Raw genomic sequence first — 22,329 nt, 5'->3', positions numbered from 1 at the left:
GCTACATAGCAAATTCTGCTTATATGCTGAAAGTTCTTGCGTGCCCTCTAAGGAGTTGTGGGAGGTGGCACGAAGAGGCAGCCGCCGTGGCCACTGTTTATTTAGGCTGGCCAGCCATGGTGTCGCGGGATCTCAGGAGTGGCCAATACCATGGCAGCTCAGGTTGAGCACGCTAGCATGTTCTTTTCTCGCGCTACATGCCCGTGAGCAGTCTTCTTCACCGGCTCTAGAGGCGATAGTCACGCCGCTACAGGGGACCCCTTCTAGTGTGAAGCATGACTGAAACCTTTGCAAAAAGTGTGTGCCAAATGTTCAGGATGTGGAGGGGCACAATGCTGAAGACTACGTCGTTGAATGGCATGCAACGATGGCAGTGGAATTGGCAGTGGAATTGGTAGTGTTATTGGTAGTGGCAGTTGCTGGTAGTGTCAGGTAGTGCCGGCTGCTAATATAATGCACTCTTTAGCATGGTGTTGCAGTTTACAACATCATAGCAGCCATTATTTTTACGAATAAAGAAACAAACATAATAAGGTTCCCTCTTATAATAATAAGTGAAAATTATTTGCACCCTTTTCCTGTGCATAATAATTCCTCCTTGTGCCAGAATGCTAAGTTCTTACTGCTTAAACAGTCCGCCTGCCTCTTCTCCTCCTCAAAATAAAAATTGCGTCTGAAGCCACTGCCGATCCTGCCACTGGCCAGTCAATCATAGTGTACCTTATTTACCTAAACTTAGTAATTATCTTGTATTTGACACAGAATTCAAAAGTAAGTCACAGGTAGTTATCTATGTGTACAAATAGTGAAGTAGAGTCGCAAGAAGTAGGTACTTTAACTTCCTTGCACACGAATACAAGCATTTTTATAGCCAGTGCAAGAATAGCAGAAAGTTGAGTTGTGCAATGGAAACACCAGCAGAATGGGCACAATGCAAGCTGAACACAAACAAAAAGTACCACAAATGTACAGCAACAGAAACTGTGCTCTGCGCTCCGTTCACATACAGTAGGAATTTTCTGTGCGTTTCGTGCAATAATGTAGCACTGGAGGTCAATATATTTTCCCTTCACTGCAGTCAGTGCATTCATTATCAAACAATCAACCCAAATTACCCAAAGCAAAGCAGTGCCATGTGCCAATAGTGCCAATACTAATTGCATGCTAGGTTATTAACACTTATTAGGAGTAAAATGGAGTACGCCTCATCCATCTGGGACCCGCACCTCGAAACACTTATTCAATCGCTTGAACTAATCCAAAACAATGCCGCACGTTTCATTCATAGCAATTACAGCCGCACATCAAGCGCAACTGCCATGAAAAACTCTTTGCTGCTTGCTCCTCTCTCAGCCTGGCGTAAGTGCTTTCGCCTTGCTTTATTTCATAAACTATATTTTCATGATTCCTACCTGCGCGATTATCTTATATCGTAACCTACCTACATTTCCTCTCCATTGATCATAGCCATAAGGTTGGAATCATTCAAAGCCGCACCAGAACCTGTAACGAATCATTTATTCCTAGGATCTCTCAGGAATGGAACCACCTTCCTGGCGCAGTTGTTGCAATCAAGGACAACCAAAAGTTTCGTACGGCCTTATCAGACATCATCACTCCCGGATACAATTAACTAATCAATTTTGCTGTAATAACGAACCATTTCGTGATGCTGCGCTATTGTGTATGTTTTTTTTTACCCACTCCCCTCTGTAATACGTCGGTCTTGAGGGTGCAATAAAACAAAAATGAAAAAGAAATGTACATTTCAAAAGGTGCTCCTGACCACCCATCCATACTAACGCAGCGACGGTGCTACCACCTGTAGCCAGATGTCACAGCAAATAGTAAGGTAGACAAACGGTGAACATTGATGGCAACAAGGAAACACTACTGTAATAAAGAAACAAACGGTTGCAAGAATGGATAACAAGATGTGTAACCACCATTCTTCAAATAGTTGTTCCGGACTGACAACACTTACCGTTCATCGTCAGGTGGCACATCCTCCAAGTTGCGCTGCCAGTTGTAGAGCGCAGCTGGCACAGCCATGGTGTGGCACACGAACCTTGCGATACTCCCAGCAGAAACACTCAACGGTTGTGGTTCCTCGGTGAAGCCTTTGGGCATACCTGAGAGGAGATCGGACACAGGTTGGCCGCTGCCACCCTCAGGTGATGGAGCTCCTGAATGTTATCCCCCTCGTGGAAGCCCAATGGCTTTCAGAAGATGCTAGAGAACTCCATTTTTATTCCCTATTCATTCTCCAGAGCAAAAATGTTCAAAGGACAACATCTACGGGAATACACCACTGCCAATACTGAGAACCTTGCTTAATTTGGTGCTAGCAATCACAGCACAAGAAATAACAGTAAATGCTGCCATGCTAGAGAGCGGTGGTGTGCTCACTGCTTATTTTTTATCGGTGCCAATACAGGTACAAGTACTCGGCACATCTCAGGAGTGCTAGATCAAACATAACCATGACTAGCTCTAGGTCAAGTTGAACTGGGTAAAAGATTGCTGCTTCACATCTAGTTATTGAAGAAATAACACCAAATGTTGCTATGCTACTGGGCAGTAGTGTACTCATCACTTATCTTCCTGAAATCAGTACTATACAGACTCAGCACATCTCATGCTAAATAAAATAGTCCAAAGCTGACTAGTTCTAGGAAAAATTAAACTGGATATCGCATCGCTGTTAATGCGAGAGCTTACTGAACACCCTAAAACCACAAATTTAACTATTCGAATTGTTGGAGAGCTTGAGTATGGTTCTGCGCTCTATCTTCAATATGACGTGCATCAGTTACCATTTTTTGCCAGTAACACTGCGGCTTAAGAATTTCTTCCAACCTGAAAGCTTTGTACACCACGTGACATTAAAAAAAAAACTGACTCACGTGCTAGTTCCACTTGAACTGGGCGACTGAACATGGTGCCAGCCTTTGTGTGCACCATGCAAGTGTATGTGCCATCGTCCCTGCGGCCATTCTTCTTCTTCTGGTAGGCAAACTGGTCAATGAAAAGGGAGCCATTCGACAACACCACGTGCTCTGTGGTGCTCCAGTCCAATGGCTTTCCCTGCAAAGAAAAAATTTTTTAAATAATAATAATAAAAAGAACTCAGTGCCCATCCACTCTGTAAAGAAGGACGACCAGTGAAGCTGTGTTTGTGGGCCCTTCAATGGTGAAATGCATCTCCGCCACGGGTCGGCCCAACATTGCACATATCTTCGGGATTGGCCCACGTATGGGGAGTGCTTAATGACTGCCTCAGCTCCACCGCGGCCCGGCTTGGCATTGCATTATCTCCAGGATCGGTTTATGTATGGGGAGTGCTTAACGCCTGCATCACCTCTGCCGAGAGTTGACCCGGCATCGCATTATCTTCGGGATTTTTTTTCCACACATGGACACAATAGTGGAGAAAGTAGCCCTTAACAGCTTCGCTGCAAAAACACGATGTGAGAATTTTCCCAAATTGTTATTGCCACATTTTTAATACTAGTCTGTGGACTACACATGCTGAAATATAGGCTTTTCATGCGGCACAGATGGCATAGGTGACGACTACACCTCTCCCAACTTGTTTATGCTAGTGACTGGAAGTACACATAGGTAGTGGCTGCTGCTCCCATTCTGTATAATCTGGTTTAGGTATACTGTTCCGAGAAAGGGAGACACATGTCTGATAAAATGGCAACTGACTTCCATGACACATCAGCAGATTTGCTCGTGACACATCAGTGGCCATCACAATCGTACTGTTTTGCGTTCCACTAGTTTCGGTTTTGGTAAGCTATATACTAGGTTTAGGCAAACTGTTTAGCTAAAATTATTCCTTGCAGACTATACTCTGCATGTGGACTTTAGTCTAAAAATTACAGTAATTAAAGCAATGTACCCATAATCATGCTACTGATTTGTAAACACTCCATGAAGACAATGTTGCTAAAGGGAGGGTAATGAAAGTGGCAGTCAGAAGGTGGCAAAAGCTGAAGCTCAGGAATAGCTCTAACAGCACAGGAAGTTAGCTTTTTGGAATATTATCAAATAAGAATTGTTTTGCTTAAATAGAAACCAAAGAAGCCTCTTCATTCTTCAATACTTCATTTACATGTACGTCACCAAGCAGATCACTTCTGGCGTGCACAGAAGATGCCAAGTTGAAGCAATAAAAAGTAAATGCATGTTACATCAACAGCAGTATGACTTATGTCCAAAGTGCGCTTTTCTATCACTGAGGAAGTTATTGCTACATGGTGGAAACAAGGTTGCTGACCTGAATGTAAAAGTCACAAAAACGGTTAAACAAATGACCAAGCTTCTTCTTTCAATCTTGACTCAGTCCGTGTGAAGAATGCAGCTTGAGAAAGCAGGGCTGTCTAAAAGGTTTCACTAAACATCTCACTCACTTGCCCTTTCAGTAGGTGATACTAGTCAATTGTGTGTCCCCAAGGAACTGCCTGCGCACAACATTCAACTCTCTTCTACAGAGGGAAAGGGACAGCTGTCCTTATAAATGATGAGTTTTAATATGCCAGATGTGTTATAGAAGCCTTCCCGCAGGATTAATGATGCCTCTTGTAGCATAGGAGACAGCCTTCACTTCTTGTGCATCCACATCAAAAATTGTGGCAACACTTGCACATGCCAGCTGCGCTTTGCCTGCGAAGGTAGACAAAACTTAGTCCTGAGCTCAAAGTGCCCTGTAGTACCATACAACAGAACCCAATACACACACTACGCTGAACCACAAGAATTGTAAAGGATATGCAAAGTACAAGAAGTAGGCTTTTCCATGCCATTATATAGGTTGCCTTGCACAAGATGACCAACTTCCCACTCAGGGCACCATTGAGCAGAAGGCATTCTTGCAAGGAGCGAGTATGCAGCAAGGAAGAGATGGTGGTAACGATAGCGACACCAGCTTGTGCGCTCCAGCTTTATTTCCACTTCTAGGGCAACGTCTGCCATCTTGTCTGGGTGAAATGAGATGTGTGACAAAGGGCACTAGCAGAATCTCACATAACACATATAGTGCCACAAGTGCACGAGAATGCACATGGCAGCCTTGAAGTCATACACAGTTGTATACCAGTGCATACAGATCAACGAATGATTTTGCATTTCCTTTGTTTGCGTGTAGTACAAGCATGCATCTGCGTGTTGTTTGATCCGCACCGATGGCACCGGCTGTTAGAACCTCAGCGCTGCCACCAGCTGTTGGAACCTCAGTGCTGACGCCCGTTGTTGCAAATGGGTCGCAAGCCCCAAGGGTAGCGTTGGCCTGGCGGCCTGGGGCACACTGGAAGCATCCGAAGGTCCCGGCAAAGCTTGAGTCGACTGCTAATAGAACAACTTGTTTATTCTAGCATCGCAAAAGAGCGGCCGGTCAGGTCGACCGAAGTGGAGAGACGGGAGAGCACGCTTCTCGACAGAAGAATTCGGAGCCTCTCTCTTGGCGTCCGGGGGCAGCTGCTCTTATACTCTCGGCGCCGCGGGCAAGAAGGAAGGTCATGGGATGACACCACGTGACGGCGGGTTACGGCCGGACTGAGAGACATGTAGAGACAAGGAGGTGACGCATCAGCCGGGCCGGCGCCGGTCAGACCTCCTCGCTTCACACTGGGGGAGCTCCTCTCCCCGGCTGCCGCGCTTTGACAAGCGTGGGCACACACACACACACACGCACACACACACAAAGACACGTGGCACTGAACATGCCGGGACGCGCTCGGCGGGGATGTGTCGCAGCCGCTCCGAACGGGCCAAAATGTCCGCCGCTTTGAACGAAGCCCCGGCGTCCGTTGAATCCGCGCTGGCTTTACCGCGCGTCGTAGACGAAACGTAACAGTGTGCACACAGTTGAAAAACTTAATCATCATCACTTTGACTGCAGCCGAAGGCTTTTGTCAGTTACCTTCTTTTACCCTTATGCTATGCCAGCCAGCTTCGTTCCATGCCTAATAATCTTATTTCTTCACTTCACTAAATCATCTGCTGTTTCTTTATTGCAAGGATTCCCTTGACACCCACTTTGTTGGTGTAATAAACCACTGGATCTCCCTCTTACATGGTGTCTGACCTGTCAAACTACACTTCTTAATCTGAACTAGAACAGCCTCTATAGCACTTGGTCACTAATAAATGGCTAAATTATCTACCTAGCTTTTTAACATTGCATCTTCATTTTTGCTTTCTTTACGTGTAACCTGATCTTTCTTTCATGTTTCTTTCCTTATTAATACAAGCTCTCCAAACTTGAAGTGAATTGCCTAAACCTAAGGTGCTTTGGGATTTTTTCTGAACATGCAACCATCGCCGTAGAGTGAACTCACATTGTGATTCCAGGTGATGTTGTACGGAGCCAGCTCCGGCAGCACCGACACAGAGCAGTCCAGCAGGAGGGGCTCACCCTTCACCGCTACCAGTTTTGCACCAGACAGGCGAGTGAAGTTGATGCCCCTCTGGATGCACTGGCCCTCTGCAGGAAAAGCAGAAAGAGAGAGGCAGTGGGTACAATGGCAAAGCAAGGAAACAAAAAAGAAAGAGCACTAGATCGGCACAGACACGAAAATATATTTTGCACTCTAGGTTACAGTGTGCGAATTGCACACCATCATGAAAAATTTTCTTTCTATACCATTTTCTTGAAGCATAATTTTGGGGTTATATTCATTGCGCCGAGTGGCTGATCTCGGCACTATTGTCATTGTGCAAGCCAAACATAAAGGATATGCAGAAAGAATATAAAAAGGATGGTTACGCTATAACACAGCCCCAAGCTTTTGACGTTGCCAAACATGGCACAGATATGGCCTAAGTGTGGTGTCACAAAAGCAAATGCAGAAATTGTGCATGAGGCATATACGAATAATTGTGATGACGTAAATGACAAGCGAAAGAGTTCACAATCTTTTAGAGGGCACAGTCAGTGCGAAATATGTCAGGGATAACATCTCCATTCTTCAAGCCAAAATCAATGCCAGACATGCTACCAATGGAGATATACTGCGGGCAGGCTGTTTTTTTTTTTTTCCCTTCCTTTTCAAAACTGAAGCTACTCACAGTTTTAAGAAAGTGAAGAGAGATCAAAAGCATGTCCAGGAATCATATGTACTATTACTTCTTTATCCGTAGCATATTTACCAACAAAATGCCACAGCTTCAACCATGTTTCCAAGGAACTGGCCATAAAGAAAATTATGAGCTTTACCTTCTTAAGAGAAACAGAGACATGAGAGATGTTGAAGTGAAGGGCTTCAGATAAATTTTTACCCAGTTGGGTTATGTTTCACTAATGCACACCCACAGTATGGAATAGGCCTTTGTGCATTCCATACCAGTGCTCAGTATCAAACCGACTGCCTTATTTGTGTTCAGCAGCAGAATGCTGCAGCCACTACTGCGGTGGGTTGTGAAATAGACTTAGTTTTCACTATTTTAGTAATGAAACAGTCCCCAACAACGGACAGGTACATTATTTAGATTACCGAGCTAGTTGGCTAACCTTTATGACAAAAATAAAGAATCTGTGTTTAAAAAAAAATGTATGTCCAAAAGAAAAGCATAATTTTTCTAGGAACAATGACCATAAATACTACCCAGATGATATAACGCCGACTACTGGGCATGGATGGGACTCACATTAGGGCAAGGACCAGAGGAGAAAATAGCAGACACATGATATCTTTGGCTTCCTATGTACTGTTGCATACCACTTTTACAGCTTTCAAGCTCCCCCAGTGTTTTTTTGTCCAAATATTGCTTCAGCAAATAGGAGAATCATGGATTAGCTAGAGTACAAGCCAGAAATATCTTTGTCGTGTCGTATGCATTTTGCCTGCCCTCACCGACACAAATGACCAAGAACTTCAATGTGGTTTCCAGCATCCATAATGATTATGCAGCGATGCACTTTCTATTTTCACCTCGCCGAAGGGCTTCTGTAAAATTTGCAGGTGGGACAAACTTTCGCAAAACACCAGCGTATAGCGCATATTCTGGACAGAAGTAAACAAAATTTGAAAACCACGGAAGCCGAAATTTCGGTATCGGCCGAAAGCGCATGCGGCAGCCAGCGATGGCTCCAGACGTCACTTTGTTACCACGACACAGCGAGCGCTACGTCGCCCTGCGTCATATATAAAAATTCCGACAAAGGACACCCGCGTTCAAGCCCGAACCCTGGCGATCTCGGATTCAGTGCTCAATCCACGACATCAGTGCGGCGGCCTCGGGAGAAAGCCAATTTGATCCACTGTGGGTCGCGTTCTGCCCGCTATATAAAACAGGCGGCGCCTGGTGATTGCGTTCGCCGCACGACACTGCCTCTGCCGCCTATGGCATCTGCGTGTCCGTCAACCACGGCGGCGCCCGAACCGATTCTATGGCCGCCGGAATGGTCGTAAAAGCCAAGCGATCCTTCGTAGTTTGCCATCCGGGGAAAGGGCTGACTGAGAACACGGAAAAAAGAGAAGGCTAAATACTACAAAGGCAACTACCAACAATCAGGTACCTCGATATGCGCTCCCCATAGAGGCGCCTTCACCAATTTTTAATAAGGGCGTCGGCGTCCCGCGTCGACCATCGTTTCGGCAAAAGTCATCTCGAACGACGCATACCCAACTACGCAGGCCCTCCAAGTAGCGCAAGGAAGTTACTGAACTAATTAAAAATTTCAAAGCAAAATACATCCGAAAAACGGTAAAGTACGTCTTACACACAACCTACGGACATATACACTCTAAGAAAAGTTTACACCCTTTGAGGTGTATGTTTGACACACAACAACAATCGTCATCTGCCTTGCCCGCATTTACTTTCTTGAAAATGCTGCACTCGTTACTTTCCTGTCGAGAATGCTCTGCCATGCTGATAACGCGCATGTCGTTCGTGACTTGGAAGTACCAGGCTCGCAGCGTTAAAGAAAGGGAATGCGAGTAAGACAGATGACGATTCTTTTTGTGTAGTAAATATACACCCCTAAGGGTGCATCTGTTTTTAGAGTGTAATAGCGTCGGATTGTAGTTTGAATATCCGAAGAAAACATAATTCTGTTACCCAGAAACTCAAACACAAAACCCCTTTCCAGCGTTTCTACCATTCACATAGGTAGGACATCAGACAATAATGACATAATAATCAGACAACAATTAGACATGATAACTTAAGAGCTTAGTGGAGCAACCCACCACCCCGTTCCAAATGGGACTCTCATAACATCCATCCATCCATCGCGGCTCACGCAGGCGTCCACCTAGTAGACATGTCCATTTCGTCTGCTGCTAAAGCGATGAATGGCTGAGAGCGCCTGTCTTCTTCTGACGCGTACCACAGCCCAGCCAATCAGAATTTCAGCAGTAGACGAAATGTACTTGTATACTAGGTGGACTCTTAGAGAATACCCCCCCCCCGCCCCCCGCCCCGTACACACCACCACCACCAGATCTCCACTGATATGTGTCATCATGGCAACGACGGTATACTAGTGCTATACAAACATTATCGGCTACACACACACACACACACACACACACACACACACACACACACACACACACACACACACACACACACACACACACACGCGCGCGCGCGCGCTTTCGATGTGCGGGCTGTCGCATGTAAAACGAAGCAGATCGAAACGAAGCGGGCTTCTCCGCCCAAAGACTTTCGTTGCAGGGAAGCCACCTTTCACAAATCCTGTCTCGGAATTTGAAGCAGAATACAGTGTGCCGCGGCAGACGCTTCAGCTTCATGTAGTAAATACTATGCCTGTTTTGAGGGGTCAGTGGAGCATTTTTCTGTCAGTTTTGTCCTATACACGAGGAATAGGTAAATAATTAGCGATTAAAGCTGAACTCGCTGCATGCGGCTAAGGCTATATCGAAACTAGGTGCACCAAACGAGTATTCGTCAATCGTTCGGTTCGTCATAAACGGGTTCGAATGTACATCAGCAACAAAAAGAGAAAAACGTGACAAGGGGGCACGCGACGACAGGTACAAAGTAAACTGCCAAATATGTTTGGCAATGCGATGCGTGAATCATCGAATTGCACCAGCGGACACGCATGAAAAGGATGAGCAGGAATCGCGCGGGACCGTGGAAAAAACGCCAAGCAAAACGTAAATTACGAGCTTCTTTGACCTGTTCTACACGGCAGATAACCAAGGGAGACGGCAGAGTTTAAGCGACAGACACCCGGGGCAGTACACAGCTTGGCAGTGGCCGCAGGCGGCCGCGTGCCCCGTTCCAGCTATTCCGTGCAACGCCGTCACACGGCCCAGCGCGCCGCCCAGGCGAGCCGAGTGCGTGGCCAAGCGCGCCGCGCCGCCTCGCAACTGGGCGCAACAAAACACAGTCACGAGAAAGAAAGAAAGAAAGAAAGAAAGAAAGAAAGAAAGAACCTCGCTGAAGGCTTCATAACGCTAGCTGTCAAAACGCTCGTTCCATTTCACTCTCCCTCCAACTTTCAAGACTCTCGAGGCTGGAGAAACAGCAAGAAAGTCGAAACCTGAAGGGAAACAGAAAGGGGGGGGGGGGGAGGGGGGTTTGCTGCGGTGCCAGCTCGCGTGATTGGGCGAGGCGCCAGAGCGGGGCGTACCGCCACCACAATGCCTTCGGCGGGCGCTGCACCGAATCGCTGCCGCGTAGTGGGAGGAGGCTCTCGCGATCTGCTCAATCAGCTTCACGCTAAGCCATCGATTTCTTGCGAGCGCGGCGCAGCAGGCTATCATCCCCAGCGGGAAGAAGAAACTTTGTATCCAAGTCTGGCGGTCGCCCGTTCCGCGAGCACGCGGCGCCGCACTGGCTCCCTCCGACGGCCGGGCTGCCTGATTAGGACGCGACGGCATACGCGGCCTCCTCTGCATCCACCCGGAGAGAGGGCAAGAGGGGGGGTTTACGAGACACCCCTTCTGCGGCGTCTTTCGGCGATCTGTCACGGTGCGAGGACGGGCGAAATTGAGGACGTCGAATGCAGAGGCGGCGAGCGTGCGACAGGGACGCAGGCACCGCATCGACAGTGCTGCGAGAAAGACCGCAACCAGCGCGTCTGTAGAAGTGCGCCCGCCCCCTGTTCCTGCTAGCCCAGCACGATCTCGTCTTCCTTACCCTCCCTCCCTCCCACACGATACAACCGTGCTCTCCCACGTTAAGCACGCCGGCGCAAAGCAACACTGCGACACAGCAGCAGCATCTTCCTTTCGCGCGACACACCTTCCTAACGTGACGTCCCTCCGCCCACCCGTTTCCGGATAGGTGCTAAAAGCGGAGTCTCTCATTCGCCGCTCGAGAAGGATACAACACGGCTGAACGAACCTCTCCACTCGAGTGAGAGACGGCGATGCTGGCCCGCGTATTACTGTGCACGCAGAGGGAGTTTCTTTAGGATTTAATAAGAACAGCCAGAGAAGATGTGGCACATCCGGCACGGCCCTTTTTTTTCGACATTTCTGTGCTAGTATACGCGGCGTGCCCAGCTCCCCTCCCCTCTCCCGCTCCGGTTAAGCGCATGCCCTCCCCCCCCCCCCAATAAAGGAATAAAAAAATCTGGATACGCAGCTGCAAAGGGGGGCGATTAACATGCAAAGGCTAGTGTAAGAGACTGTTGGCTCACTATAGTGGCAAGACGTAGGAAGATTTGCTAGTGTCAGGCGGAAGTGTATAACATGTGTCGCTGCCACGAAAAAAAAAATTCTCTCTCACTGCGCGCGTGTGTGCGTAAATTCGGTGGTATACGTTGGGTACTTAGAAATGAAAGGTTAAGCGGCTCGCTTTCTTTTTAATTTTGGTACAGAGAAAGTGCCGAGGCATTTCGCGCCGCTTTCCTTGACCCCTCCCCGTTTCGGTCGTTGGACTGCGGCCGGCTGAGCCGTCCACTACGCTTATTGATATGCGGCCCGTGAAAGGCTCGATGGATGAGCGTCCCGAGAGATGGTACTCGGCCGACCGGCAGAAAGGGAAGGCGGGGCGGAGTTCTTCCTCCGACTCCCTGGAGCGACTGCGGATATAGATGGGCACGCAGCGCTACGGTATAGACGCGCGGAAACAGAGGAAGACAAAAAAAGGTATCTTTATCCTCTCCTTTACTTCCCCTACATGTCGCGAAAAACACAGGGGAGGCGCAGCTCCCCTTTGACCGGAACAGACAAGTGCACCACAACCATCGCCTCAACTCTTTTTCGCTGTTATGAATTTGTCTCACGACCAGTCCGGTTGCTCGCGCAATGTCGCGGCTTGCTTGATGCTTGACTTGTCGCGGATTCGACACGGCGGCAACAAGCACAGCGTGTCGCCGGCTTCTCCACAACGTTGAGATGTTAAACGAATGAAGGATGACAGACGAAGTGAAACACTCCAGCTATAGATATTAGTTCGCTACCTAAATGCGGGTCAGTCTATATTGCAAGATGCAATCGAAAAGATACAAACGGGAAAAATACATCAGATTCCTCACAGTCTGACATACATATACATTATACAGAGCGCAGAAAACAACATAGGCGTGTCTCCGCTGCTAGGCGACATCTGGCTGGACGGAGCATGCGCAGTGCGTACTGTGGTATATATATACTGTAAATATCACTTTCCAAACTAAATCCGCCATGCTGTGGGTCGCGTGATTATGAAAGTGACTCGCTTTTGACTGGGTCTCTCTTTTGCAGATGACGAAATATAGGAAAGAAGGAAATTAATAAAAGCAAGGCTCGTGGAGATGGGGGGGGGGGGAGGGGGGAGAGTCGTTCTGTTTCTATCACGTTTCGTAAACCTTGCCGTTCGCGGCATTTTCCTCGCTAGTGTGGACCTGCCTGCGCGCCCAGGGACAAAAATACACGCTGGCGGAAACAGCAGCGCGCGCTCTTCCTGCACCACTGCCGCGGCGGTGGCGATGCATGTTATTCCAACGCTGGGAGAACGCGCCGAAGGGCACGTCGGCGGCTGCGGCAGTCTCCTCTTGACAGGCGACACCACCGCCATGACACCAGAGGAGAGCGCGGCAGCTCCGATCATTACTTTCTTTTTTTTTTTTCTCTCTCTCTCTCTCCCAAGCGGTCCGAAACCGCGCGCCAAGGACGCCGCTGCGTTGCTCCAAGGAGGAGAGCGCGCGGCAGACAAAGGAAGCAAGCCTGCACCGCCAACGAAACCGGACTCTCCGTGGCTTCACCCCTCCCCCGTAGAAGGAAGAAGAGCACGCGCTCCGACGCCGTATGCCATTCGTGCGCTTGGTCCCGATTGCGTTGCGATGTTTAAAGCGGATAGATTCTGCAAGCGAATAGCTTCTTCTTTCTTTTCTTTTTTTTTTTGGAAGGCTCTTTGGCCTGATTTCGTCGTGGTCACATTTTCACCGCCGATGCAAAGGGCACGTGCTTTCGTCGCCGAGCGCCAGCTATTTGCTTTCAGCCGCACGTGATGCGCGCGAGAGCTTCGGGGCGTCTGAAGGTAGAGCGCTCTGTAAGGAGGAAGCAACGAGAGACTGGAGAGGGGGGGGGGGGGTGGAGCCACGTGACAATCTTGAAGCCTATAGTCGCAAAGAAACACAAAGGGAATGCTCGTGGGGAACAGGCCTGCGCCACGTAATAGGAGCGCGCGGAGAGCGTATGAGGGAGAGTAGAGCGGAGTGAGGCTGGAGAGGGCCGATCGCGATGGCGGCGTCACTCACGAACCAAACAATGTCTTGGAAGGTCGGGCAACTATGGAGGGCCTACTTCCCAATACCCAACGCGCATAAGGGCCCCACATTGGAGCAAGAAGAAAGGCCGCAGAAGAGGCTGCAGGCTTGCCGTAGAATTACTGTATATATAGGCGCACTTTAGGGAGTTCCCTAAGGGGAACCCATATATTAACTCTAGCTTGACATGGTCATGTTCCCTGCTATTCTTTGTTCCTTCCTCCATCTGAAGGAAGGCCCACTCCCCCAGTGGCGATTGCGGCAGGGGGCTCGGACGGCAGGAGAGGAGGATGGCAGTCGGCTTCCACGCCGGCGCTCCCGCAGCTGTTAACACAAACATGACGAACTGACTTATACGAGCCACCCTCACTATCGCTACAGGTGTGCTGGGGAAATAACAAACGCTGCCTAAATATCCTCGCTGAAACGGATATACGCATTCAAGGATCATTCCTTTAAAAAAGCGAATAGCTTTCCAGAAGCATTCGGCTATTCGCTTACGTTAGCAATCGTCGGTGGTTTCTGCACAAGCATCGGAGAAAACTTGCGCGGTCTGGCGACCAGGACTACTCATAATGAGTGTCAACGAGGATCGTTATCTATCTATCTATCTATCTATCTATCTATCTATCTATCTATCTATCTATCTATCTATCTATCTATCTATCTATCTATCTATCTATCTATCTATCTATCTATCTATCTATCTATCTATCTATCTATCTATTGTACGTTTATACACACATCTGGATTAATAAATCCACACACAAACACACACACACACGCAAAACAAGCTAAACCACTCAGTCAATATAGTCGGCTGTCTCCCCCTGTCAAAGCAAGCATCGGCAAGGTGACAAGTCGGCTGTCACTGAACCTACCCTACCCGAACACAATGTAGCTAAACTATTCGAACTTGTGACCACTAAAGCGTTTCCGGCGCAGCAAGTCTTCATCCGAAGGCGCAACTTTCTTTAGTCGCCATTCAGAAAGGCTAAATATAGCTGGTCCGTGGTCTTCTCTGCCCTGTTCAGAACCGGCCCTGCTCCACGTAATATCGACAGCCGTTTAAATGTGAACAGCTCAGATGGATCCCAATCCCGCTCGTGGCACAAATTAAGTGAGCGAGACGAGTAATGGCTCATTCACACCGGCGACTTGAGGGGGTGGCGCGACCATTTGCGACTCGCGACCAAAAAACGACCGAAGGTGACTGATGTTCACACCGGCAAGCCCGGCTGAGCGCGACCCGCAAGTCACAATCCCGGAGATTATCGTTCTCAGCGAGCACTCGGAATATACGCGGAATTTGCCGCGACGTGGGAGCAGGCCGGATGTCGACACATGAAAGATCCCTTCCGGTGCGCCGCTGATTGGTTTATCAGTTTGTGACCACGGTCGCGCGACCACTGTCAGTCGCCGGTGTGAATGAGCCTTAACACAACGCAGTTGGTCGTGTACTTAGGTGGTTGGTTAGATGGATGTTATGAGCGCCTCCTCTGAAACGGCGCGACCATGGCAAGGTCTTTTTTTTTCTTATTTTGTCGAATGTCTAACTTATCCTTTTTTTTAAAGCAGGTCGTACTACATGTCCACGCTCTCTGGTTCTTGCTAGGATTCACAAAAGACTCCGCACACCACTGTTCTCATTTGAATTACTGCCGATCGTACGTGGGCGGGCCAGTATGAAAGGGTACGCCATACTCGCGTTACAACGGAAGGCTGGCTTGCTGGGCGAGTTGGTGGACAGCGCGAAACAAGAGACAAAAGCAATGAAAACACAGACACAGCGCAGACCATCAACTGAGAATCTTACTGACAGATAGACAGGTGTAGAAGCACTGAAAAACACGCAGCTTCCTTTGGTCTCTGATGTTTCGCGCAGCCCACGTATAAGTCGCGTAACAAGCCGTCAACTATTTCGGCTACTTGCTTCGATATTTTAAAGAAGAAAGAAAAAGAAGGACAGATTCAGTGCACACACTGGAATCTGAAGTTAAGCGTTCGCGAAACTGTTAGTCAAATGCGATAAATCTGTTCATACACTGCGCCGCGTTTTACAGCACAGCGATTAATTATACCTGCTTGCCCGACAAGACAGCGTGATCTCCACCGCTCGCGACCGCTGATTGAACTTACTGCCCAGCTTACTATTTTCCCCTATTTCCAGGATCGGCGTACTTTTTGCTTGGTCAGACACCGACCGAGAAGGTGCGCAATATACCACAGAAAATCAAGAAGGCACAGAAAGCTTTGCCTGAACCAAGAAATGATGTGCTTGAAAGCGAATATAGGCTTATTTGTTGCAGTAAGGATATTTCGGCGCCCTTTGTTGTTTATAGTTGCAGTTGGCGTCCGCCTCGATGTTGGTGAGGGAAACTTGAAGGTGTTGTGGATGTCGCGAAGTCACACTAGGCAAGGCTGTGACGCTGATTGCAAGGGGTTAACTGTTTATTAAGATAGAATAGGCAAGCGATAGAACGGAAACTATTTACACAGACACCAGACTACGAGTCAAAAGTTACAATGATGTTACAATTTTTGGTCTTCTTACTCTTAGCTGAATCTCCACCGAATCCTCTTCCAACGGCCCGGCACGTACCTAAGAGCCTCCCCAACATCCCCCTCACCCCATCGTTCGTCCAATCACACTGCGGTGCGCGAAGTGTGCACACAACGGGGCTCCAGTGTGACACTATCTGGGGTTCCAATACGTCGAGGCCGTTGCCACAAATCCTTTGCAGTGCAATGGGTCTCTTGTGTCACAACCTCGCAAGACACACTTCCGTAAAGAAACCACTTCCACGCCCCGTTGGGGCATCTGATCCGTTCGCGGTATGTCTCGGCATGGTGCGGTTCAGCGGCGAGGAGTCGACTTCAAAGCCACGGCACCGCTTCTGCGAACCGACTGGCGAAGCCCCGGCTAGCAGGGTGCCGTGAGGTGGAGAGGGCTACGTTCGTCCATGGAATCTGCTGTCGAGGTCAGTCCGCGGTACCAGCGAGTGTGACGGTGATCATTCACTTTATTTCCTTAAAGACCCTGCAAGGGGCGATAGCGGGCGGCTACAAGTAAGGCTTGCTGTGACGCTCCCTTGGGTGTTGTCGCCGCTGACACTGGTGACACGGCTTCCCCGCGACGAAGGGCGTTAGTGGAACGAAAGCGTGAAAAGCGCAGTGCCGCGCAAGACGGGCTGTGCGCCGACGATGGCTACGATATGGCGTCAGAGTAGCGCACGTCGTCTGTATGGAAACAAAGTGCTGCATGAGCGGCGGCGGCGGCTGCTGTGAATCCCACACGCGCTGCCTCCCGCGATCTCCCGATCATCGAGGCAGACGCTCAACAGGACAGAACGTACCGAACAAGACAGATTGGACGCGTCTGCCAATATATTGCGAAATAAAAACACGCATACAGACACATATATGATACACATATACCGCATACTTTAGACGCCTTTGCAAAACAAAACGTCACGTGAACATCAGAGCTTGTGCTCTGTTGCTAACAGTCATCCACATACAGCTGCATGCGCTCAAATTTCGCATAGGGAGTGTCGCAATCGTCGGTGAATTTCCATCTTATTTTATTTTACAGAACTGACAAATTTCCTGAAACCTCCAGGTTCTCTCTGTCTCGTTTGTCTGGACGGCAGAACATACGCAATCAGAGCCGTCTCTGCTGGTGGGCTCTTTCGCGCCGCTCGATCACGCAAACTCATTCGGTGCTCGCGAGACGCACGAACAACACCGATCCCGAAAGTTTTCGTTTCGAACCAGGAGGGTATGTAGGGCGACTCGCAGGCGCGCCCGTTACAGTGTGAACGACGAGAGCGCCCTCTCGGTCGCGCCGCCTCTGCCCCACCACGGCCAGAGTGCACAATGAAAACACGTTCTCGAAGGCGCGACGCGACCCGCAAGGAGAGAAACAACCAGCGCGTCGGCAAATATCTAATCAAACTGGTTTCTTTCCGCCACGCGCCCCACGCTATGAATACAAGCCGAAGCCTCAAAAGAAGGAGGACCATAAACGCGACGGAGGAATAAGAGGGCGAGGATGCACACACATCGTTCTGTAGCCTGCGGGCACACGGCCGGCCGAATGCCGGGGTCTGGCCATAAACGCGACCCCGCAGGGGTGACACTCCCGTTACGCTCCTTACGCAACGCAGCGTTCTGACCTCTCTCCCCCCCCCCCCCTTTACTGCTTCCAAGTAGGAGGAAAGGGCGCCACGCAGAAGGATGAACGCGCCGGCCATAAAGGGACACCCCTCGCACCTCCACTCGCATTCCGCACCGAACCTGGCTTGCGCGCGCGGTCTGAGAGACGCAAGAAGCCGCCGGCAGCAAGCAGGCAGTCGCGGGTGGCGGGGGGTTGCGCTGGGGGTCGCGATGATTCCTGCGAGCCAGAAAGGAAGCGGCAGGGGCGGGCAAGAAAGGTATGCAGCAGCGGCAGCGCGCGACAAGCGGGTTCAGTGAACTACCGTCTTATTTATCGCCCGCGGCCCATCTCCCCCGCTGCGCCGGAGGGAATGGAGAACGCGGAGGAGGAATACTCGCCCTCCCCCCCACCCTCCCCACCCACCCCTTCGATGGCCTCCCCCCTCCGCCCCATCTTGGCACTCCAAGGTGCACACACAGCAGACCGCAGGAGGAAACGCACACACATACATACAAACACAATGTGCGAGAGCCACGCAGGCAGCGCGTCCCCGCTTCCGCCCGCTTGGCCAGCGCACATGCCGCGTTAGCACATCGAGGTGTGCGTGCGTGTATGTATACGGGCCTCACCTTTCTCGTGACGGGAGCCGATGCTGCTCAGCCGCACGTGGTACGACTAGAGCATCGGTATGTATGGCTGCCGTATACATATGGTTCCATAGGAACACTGGGCGCTAGAGAAATATGGGCCATCTGGCGGAGAAAGCTATCTCCCTCGAGGCGACTGTGAGAGTGACTTCCCTCTTTTCTTTTTTTTTCGGTCAACTTGCAGCGTATACGCGAATAAACAGCGTATAGGACTATTTCTTTGCATGCGACTGGCGGATCAAGCGTTAAAGGGGGGGGGGGGGGGACCAGTAGGTGTGCGTCAACCAGCAGTAGTTTCCGGGAGGGCACATAAAAGGTAAGATGCGAAGGGAAAGCTTTCTCTTCTCTATATGGTGAAAAAACTGGTGCGTATTTATTATTGTTATTACTTGCGCGCGCGAATAATCGATCGCCAGGGCGCCAGTGCCATATTCCTGCCGTATTCGCAGCCGCATCCCACGGAGAGAACTCGCTCCCCACACAAGCGAGATCGCGCTCGCGCATCAAAGCTATCGGACCACGCTTTAGCCGCGAGGCATCGCAGCGAGTGTATAGACGCACACATAAGCCGCAGCGGTGTTAGGCAGATGGGAGAAGCAGAGGCGGCACACATACACACAGCTATAGCCCACTTCGTCGCTCCACTGAATCCACTGTCATTCACACGTACGCGCACCTGGGTTGGACCGTGATGCCCTCAGTATATATAAGGTGGGCGCGCACTCTGTTTTGATGGAGCAAGGATATGAAGGATGAAGCAGAGGTAACGTGGGCAACGTGACATAGCGTCAAAATGAAAACATTAAAAGAGGGGGGGGGGGAGGGGAGGTGCAGCTCGTTAACTGTATATACAGCCGGGACAGATAAAGATAAATTGTGAAAGGAGCGTATACCACAAACTGGTATACACGGGAGTAGCCGCGCGCATAGTGATTGACAGCCACCTTGTTTCCACTGTGCAATTATGCTGTTGTCTTGGTGCCCGCCTTCTTTCGGCGCCTATAGATGCGCCCGCGTCGCCGACGACGGAAGTCCTCTGCGTCGAACGCAGTCGCTGCTCTTGTGGTCGGTGCGGAAGAAGACCGCCATTGTTGTTCCGCTCCGGCTCTTTCGCGGGTGTCGTCGAGCGGCGTTCGGGCACGTTGTCGACGGGAACCTGTGCTGCATGCGCCCAGAGCAACGGCGTAATTACTGAACGTGGAGGAAGGGCGCTCGCTGGGAAGAGCGTATACTTGTATAGCACGCGTGTCGCCTGTTTTCAAAAGATCTCAACTTGAGGACTGCACAGATTGTCAATTGGTGTAATTCCGGCGTGACTCGCGCGCGCGTTTGTCTGAACGCACGTGTGTGATGTCACGTCCTGGCTTCTTTTCTTACATCATCATCAGCATCAGCAGCAGCCTGGTTGCGCCCACTGCAGGGCAAAGGCCTCTCCCATGCTTCTCCAACAACCCCGGTCATACAATGGGGGGGGGGTAACCCCCCTTTCCCCCCCATCAAAAAAAAAAAGGCGATTGAAACGCGATAATCGCGGAGGACATGGCTACCGGCACCTCTTGTGCCACCCCGGTGGGCGCTCCAGGAACGACAGCGGTGCACTGTGTCGCATATATATATGATTCATTCATTCATTATTCATTTACAACATATTTGACAAAATACGAAAGCGTTCCACATACATTGGCTAGTCCAAGGTCCGTGGTCAACTTAGGGTATATACAAAAGGCAGCACGCGAGCGGGAGAAGGATGAAAGGGCGAAGCCTCTGTGAGGCATCACGACTGCATTGAGGCCTTTCGCCCTATTATATAGTCCCTCAGCGATATCACTGGCGCTGCGTGGTGCAAAAAGCGTTGGCTGCCCATGCGTGGTCCGATTATCGCGTTCCAATCGCTGCTCGTGCACTCCATCTAACACACGATGCCGCGTGGGGGCCCGCCAAATAATGCGCCCGCCGAAGGACAGGCAAGGACGAACGCCTCGGAACACGCTGCTAATCGCCTCCGCGTATATACACAGACAACACATACGTACACGTACGTGCGGGCACGTTCATTGCAAACACGACGCGAGCGCGACTTCTGAAAAGCCTCCGACCTCATTGTGAGGTCACGCGTATGTATACACATACCATACGAATGCGTCGCGCGCGTTGGAGCAGCGCGGCGGGAATTAATGACTTCCGTGGCGCTGTGAAGGAACCGCCGAGAGAAGAATGAAACAGCTAGGCCGGTGTTGAAAAACAAAAAAAAGAGAGAGAGAGAGAGAGAGAAATATATATAACTTCCGCCGCGGTGTGCAAAGCCGCGAAGCAACCGCGCACTCATACATGCGTGCCGTCGAAACACCGCGCGACAGAAACGCGCGCGGAGGTCACGAGAATGCATTTCGCGTATGCGTATTAATTACCAGCGAATCGCCAACGATGACGGTGCGCGAAGGCGCGTGCGTGTACTGCCGGTCGTGAAGCAACATGCACGCGGTCTAACGAAACCTGCGTATAAAAGCTGCTTCGACAGTGGCGTAACGCGCCATTACAGAGATCGGCTCTATAAAGGTATAACAACCTTGTTATGCCAAAATTGATATTGTACCTCTGTATTAATACGTATATCCTTGTGCGTTTACTAATTTATTTTACATTATTAGAGTCAATTGACTAATTTGCGCTTAACTAACTGACGTTTAAGCACTCTTAAACAGTGTGTGTGTGTGTGTGTGTGTGTGTGTGTGTGTGTGTGTGTGTGTGTGTGTGTGTGTGTGTGTGTGTGTGTGTGTGTGTGTGTGTGTGTGTGTGTGTGTGTGTGGCTGAAGTGCGACGACATTTTTTTTGCGAGCTAGGATATATATATAGCGGTCAAAAAAACCATACAGGTGGGATTACATAAATACAAAGAAATGGTCTTCGTTGTTTCGAACAACATAAACTGTTGTAACGTAACACACAAATATTGCATAAACTGAACAAAAAGCTAACACAAAGCGCCACAAATGGATCAACCGCAACATGAACATAAAAAAGTTATACAATCAAAGTACAATGTATCCGATAAGACGTACCGCCAAACACGACCATCCGACGACAAGCCCAACCGTACTTGGGCTTGTTCATTCGGAATTTCTTGCAAAACTTTCCGTGTCACTCTTCACGTTCTCGTAGCCCTTGTGCGTGCTTTCTTTCTTCTCTAGGGGTGACAACTTTACGCATTTTCGCTTTCCTTGGCCTTTTTTTGTGCGAATTCGGTAGCCAGCTGGGCGAACTGCAAAGCCTTTTGTTCCTAAGCACGAATATTTTTGTTCGTAAGAACTCTTCCGACACTTGCCGGCCACGCCTACATAGTTATAGACAATCTGCCGGCGGTCGTTCTTCTATACTAAATATTCTGCGATTAATTTGCGGCCTCGCCCAAGATTGGCAAGTATATGAAGTGCCGGTTGCAAAATTTCCCCGCTCATTTCGTATCCTTATCGGACAGACTACTCCCGTTCAGCCGCTAGTCGGGCTAGGCCTTCTTCGGGATACCCCAACGAAGGCGGGCCAAGGATCTCTGGAGAGTGCGGCATCGGATGGAAGGAATGTCGGCGCGGTTGTCAAAGGTTACAATGAACTTGTATAAGTTCAGTGTATCAGGAAACGGGGGCCTCCGAGGCGGCAGCTGAACGCATGAAAACAACGAGAAAGGGAGAAAATGAAATTGGACCACTAACCGCAAAGGTGAAGAAAGCGAGAAAGAATGAGAGAGCGAGAGAGAGAGAAATACAGGAGCAAGCCCGGGTATCGTCGTCTTCTACGCAGGCGCCGTGGTGGAGGCCTCCAACGGGCCCGCCGGACAGTATAGA

The 22,329-nt window shown here is 49.8% G+C and overlaps 1 protein-coding gene across 8 annotated transcripts in view; it reads right to left on the bottom strand.

Moving 5' to 3' along the window:
• Window positions 1-22,329, bottom strand: part of LOC135897579 (protogenin-like) — a 358,787-nt gene that overhangs the window by 60,778 nt on the left and 275,680 nt on the right. For 7 of the 8 annotated variants that reach the window (XM_070537250.1, XM_070537244.1, XM_070537246.1 and 4 more), the window contains 3 exons: window positions 6,348-6,493; window positions 2,907-3,087; window positions 1,985-2,132 (listed from right to left, as the gene is read on the bottom strand). In XM_070537250.1, coding sequence (XP_070393351.1) covers window positions 1,985-2,132; window positions 2,907-2,964 — 206 coding nt within the window. In that variant the 5' untranslated portion in view covers window positions 2,965-3,087; window positions 6,348-6,493. Of the gene's footprint in view, window positions 1-1,984; window positions 2,133-2,906; window positions 3,088-6,347; window positions 6,494-8,527; window positions 8,562-22,329 lie in introns of those variants that run through there. The other variant, XM_070537247.1, reaches the window with a different exon arrangement.

Source organism: Dermacentor albipictus, chromosome 4, assembly GCF_038994185.2.
Source record: "Dermacentor albipictus isolate Rhodes 1998 colony chromosome 4, USDA_Dalb.pri_finalv2, whole genome shotgun sequence".
Lineage (NCBI taxonomy): Eukaryota > Metazoa > Arthropoda > Arachnida > Ixodida > Ixodidae > Dermacentor > Dermacentor albipictus.
Note: the sequence above shows the minus strand (reverse complement) of the source record. Positions and strands in the feature narration are given on the sequence as shown.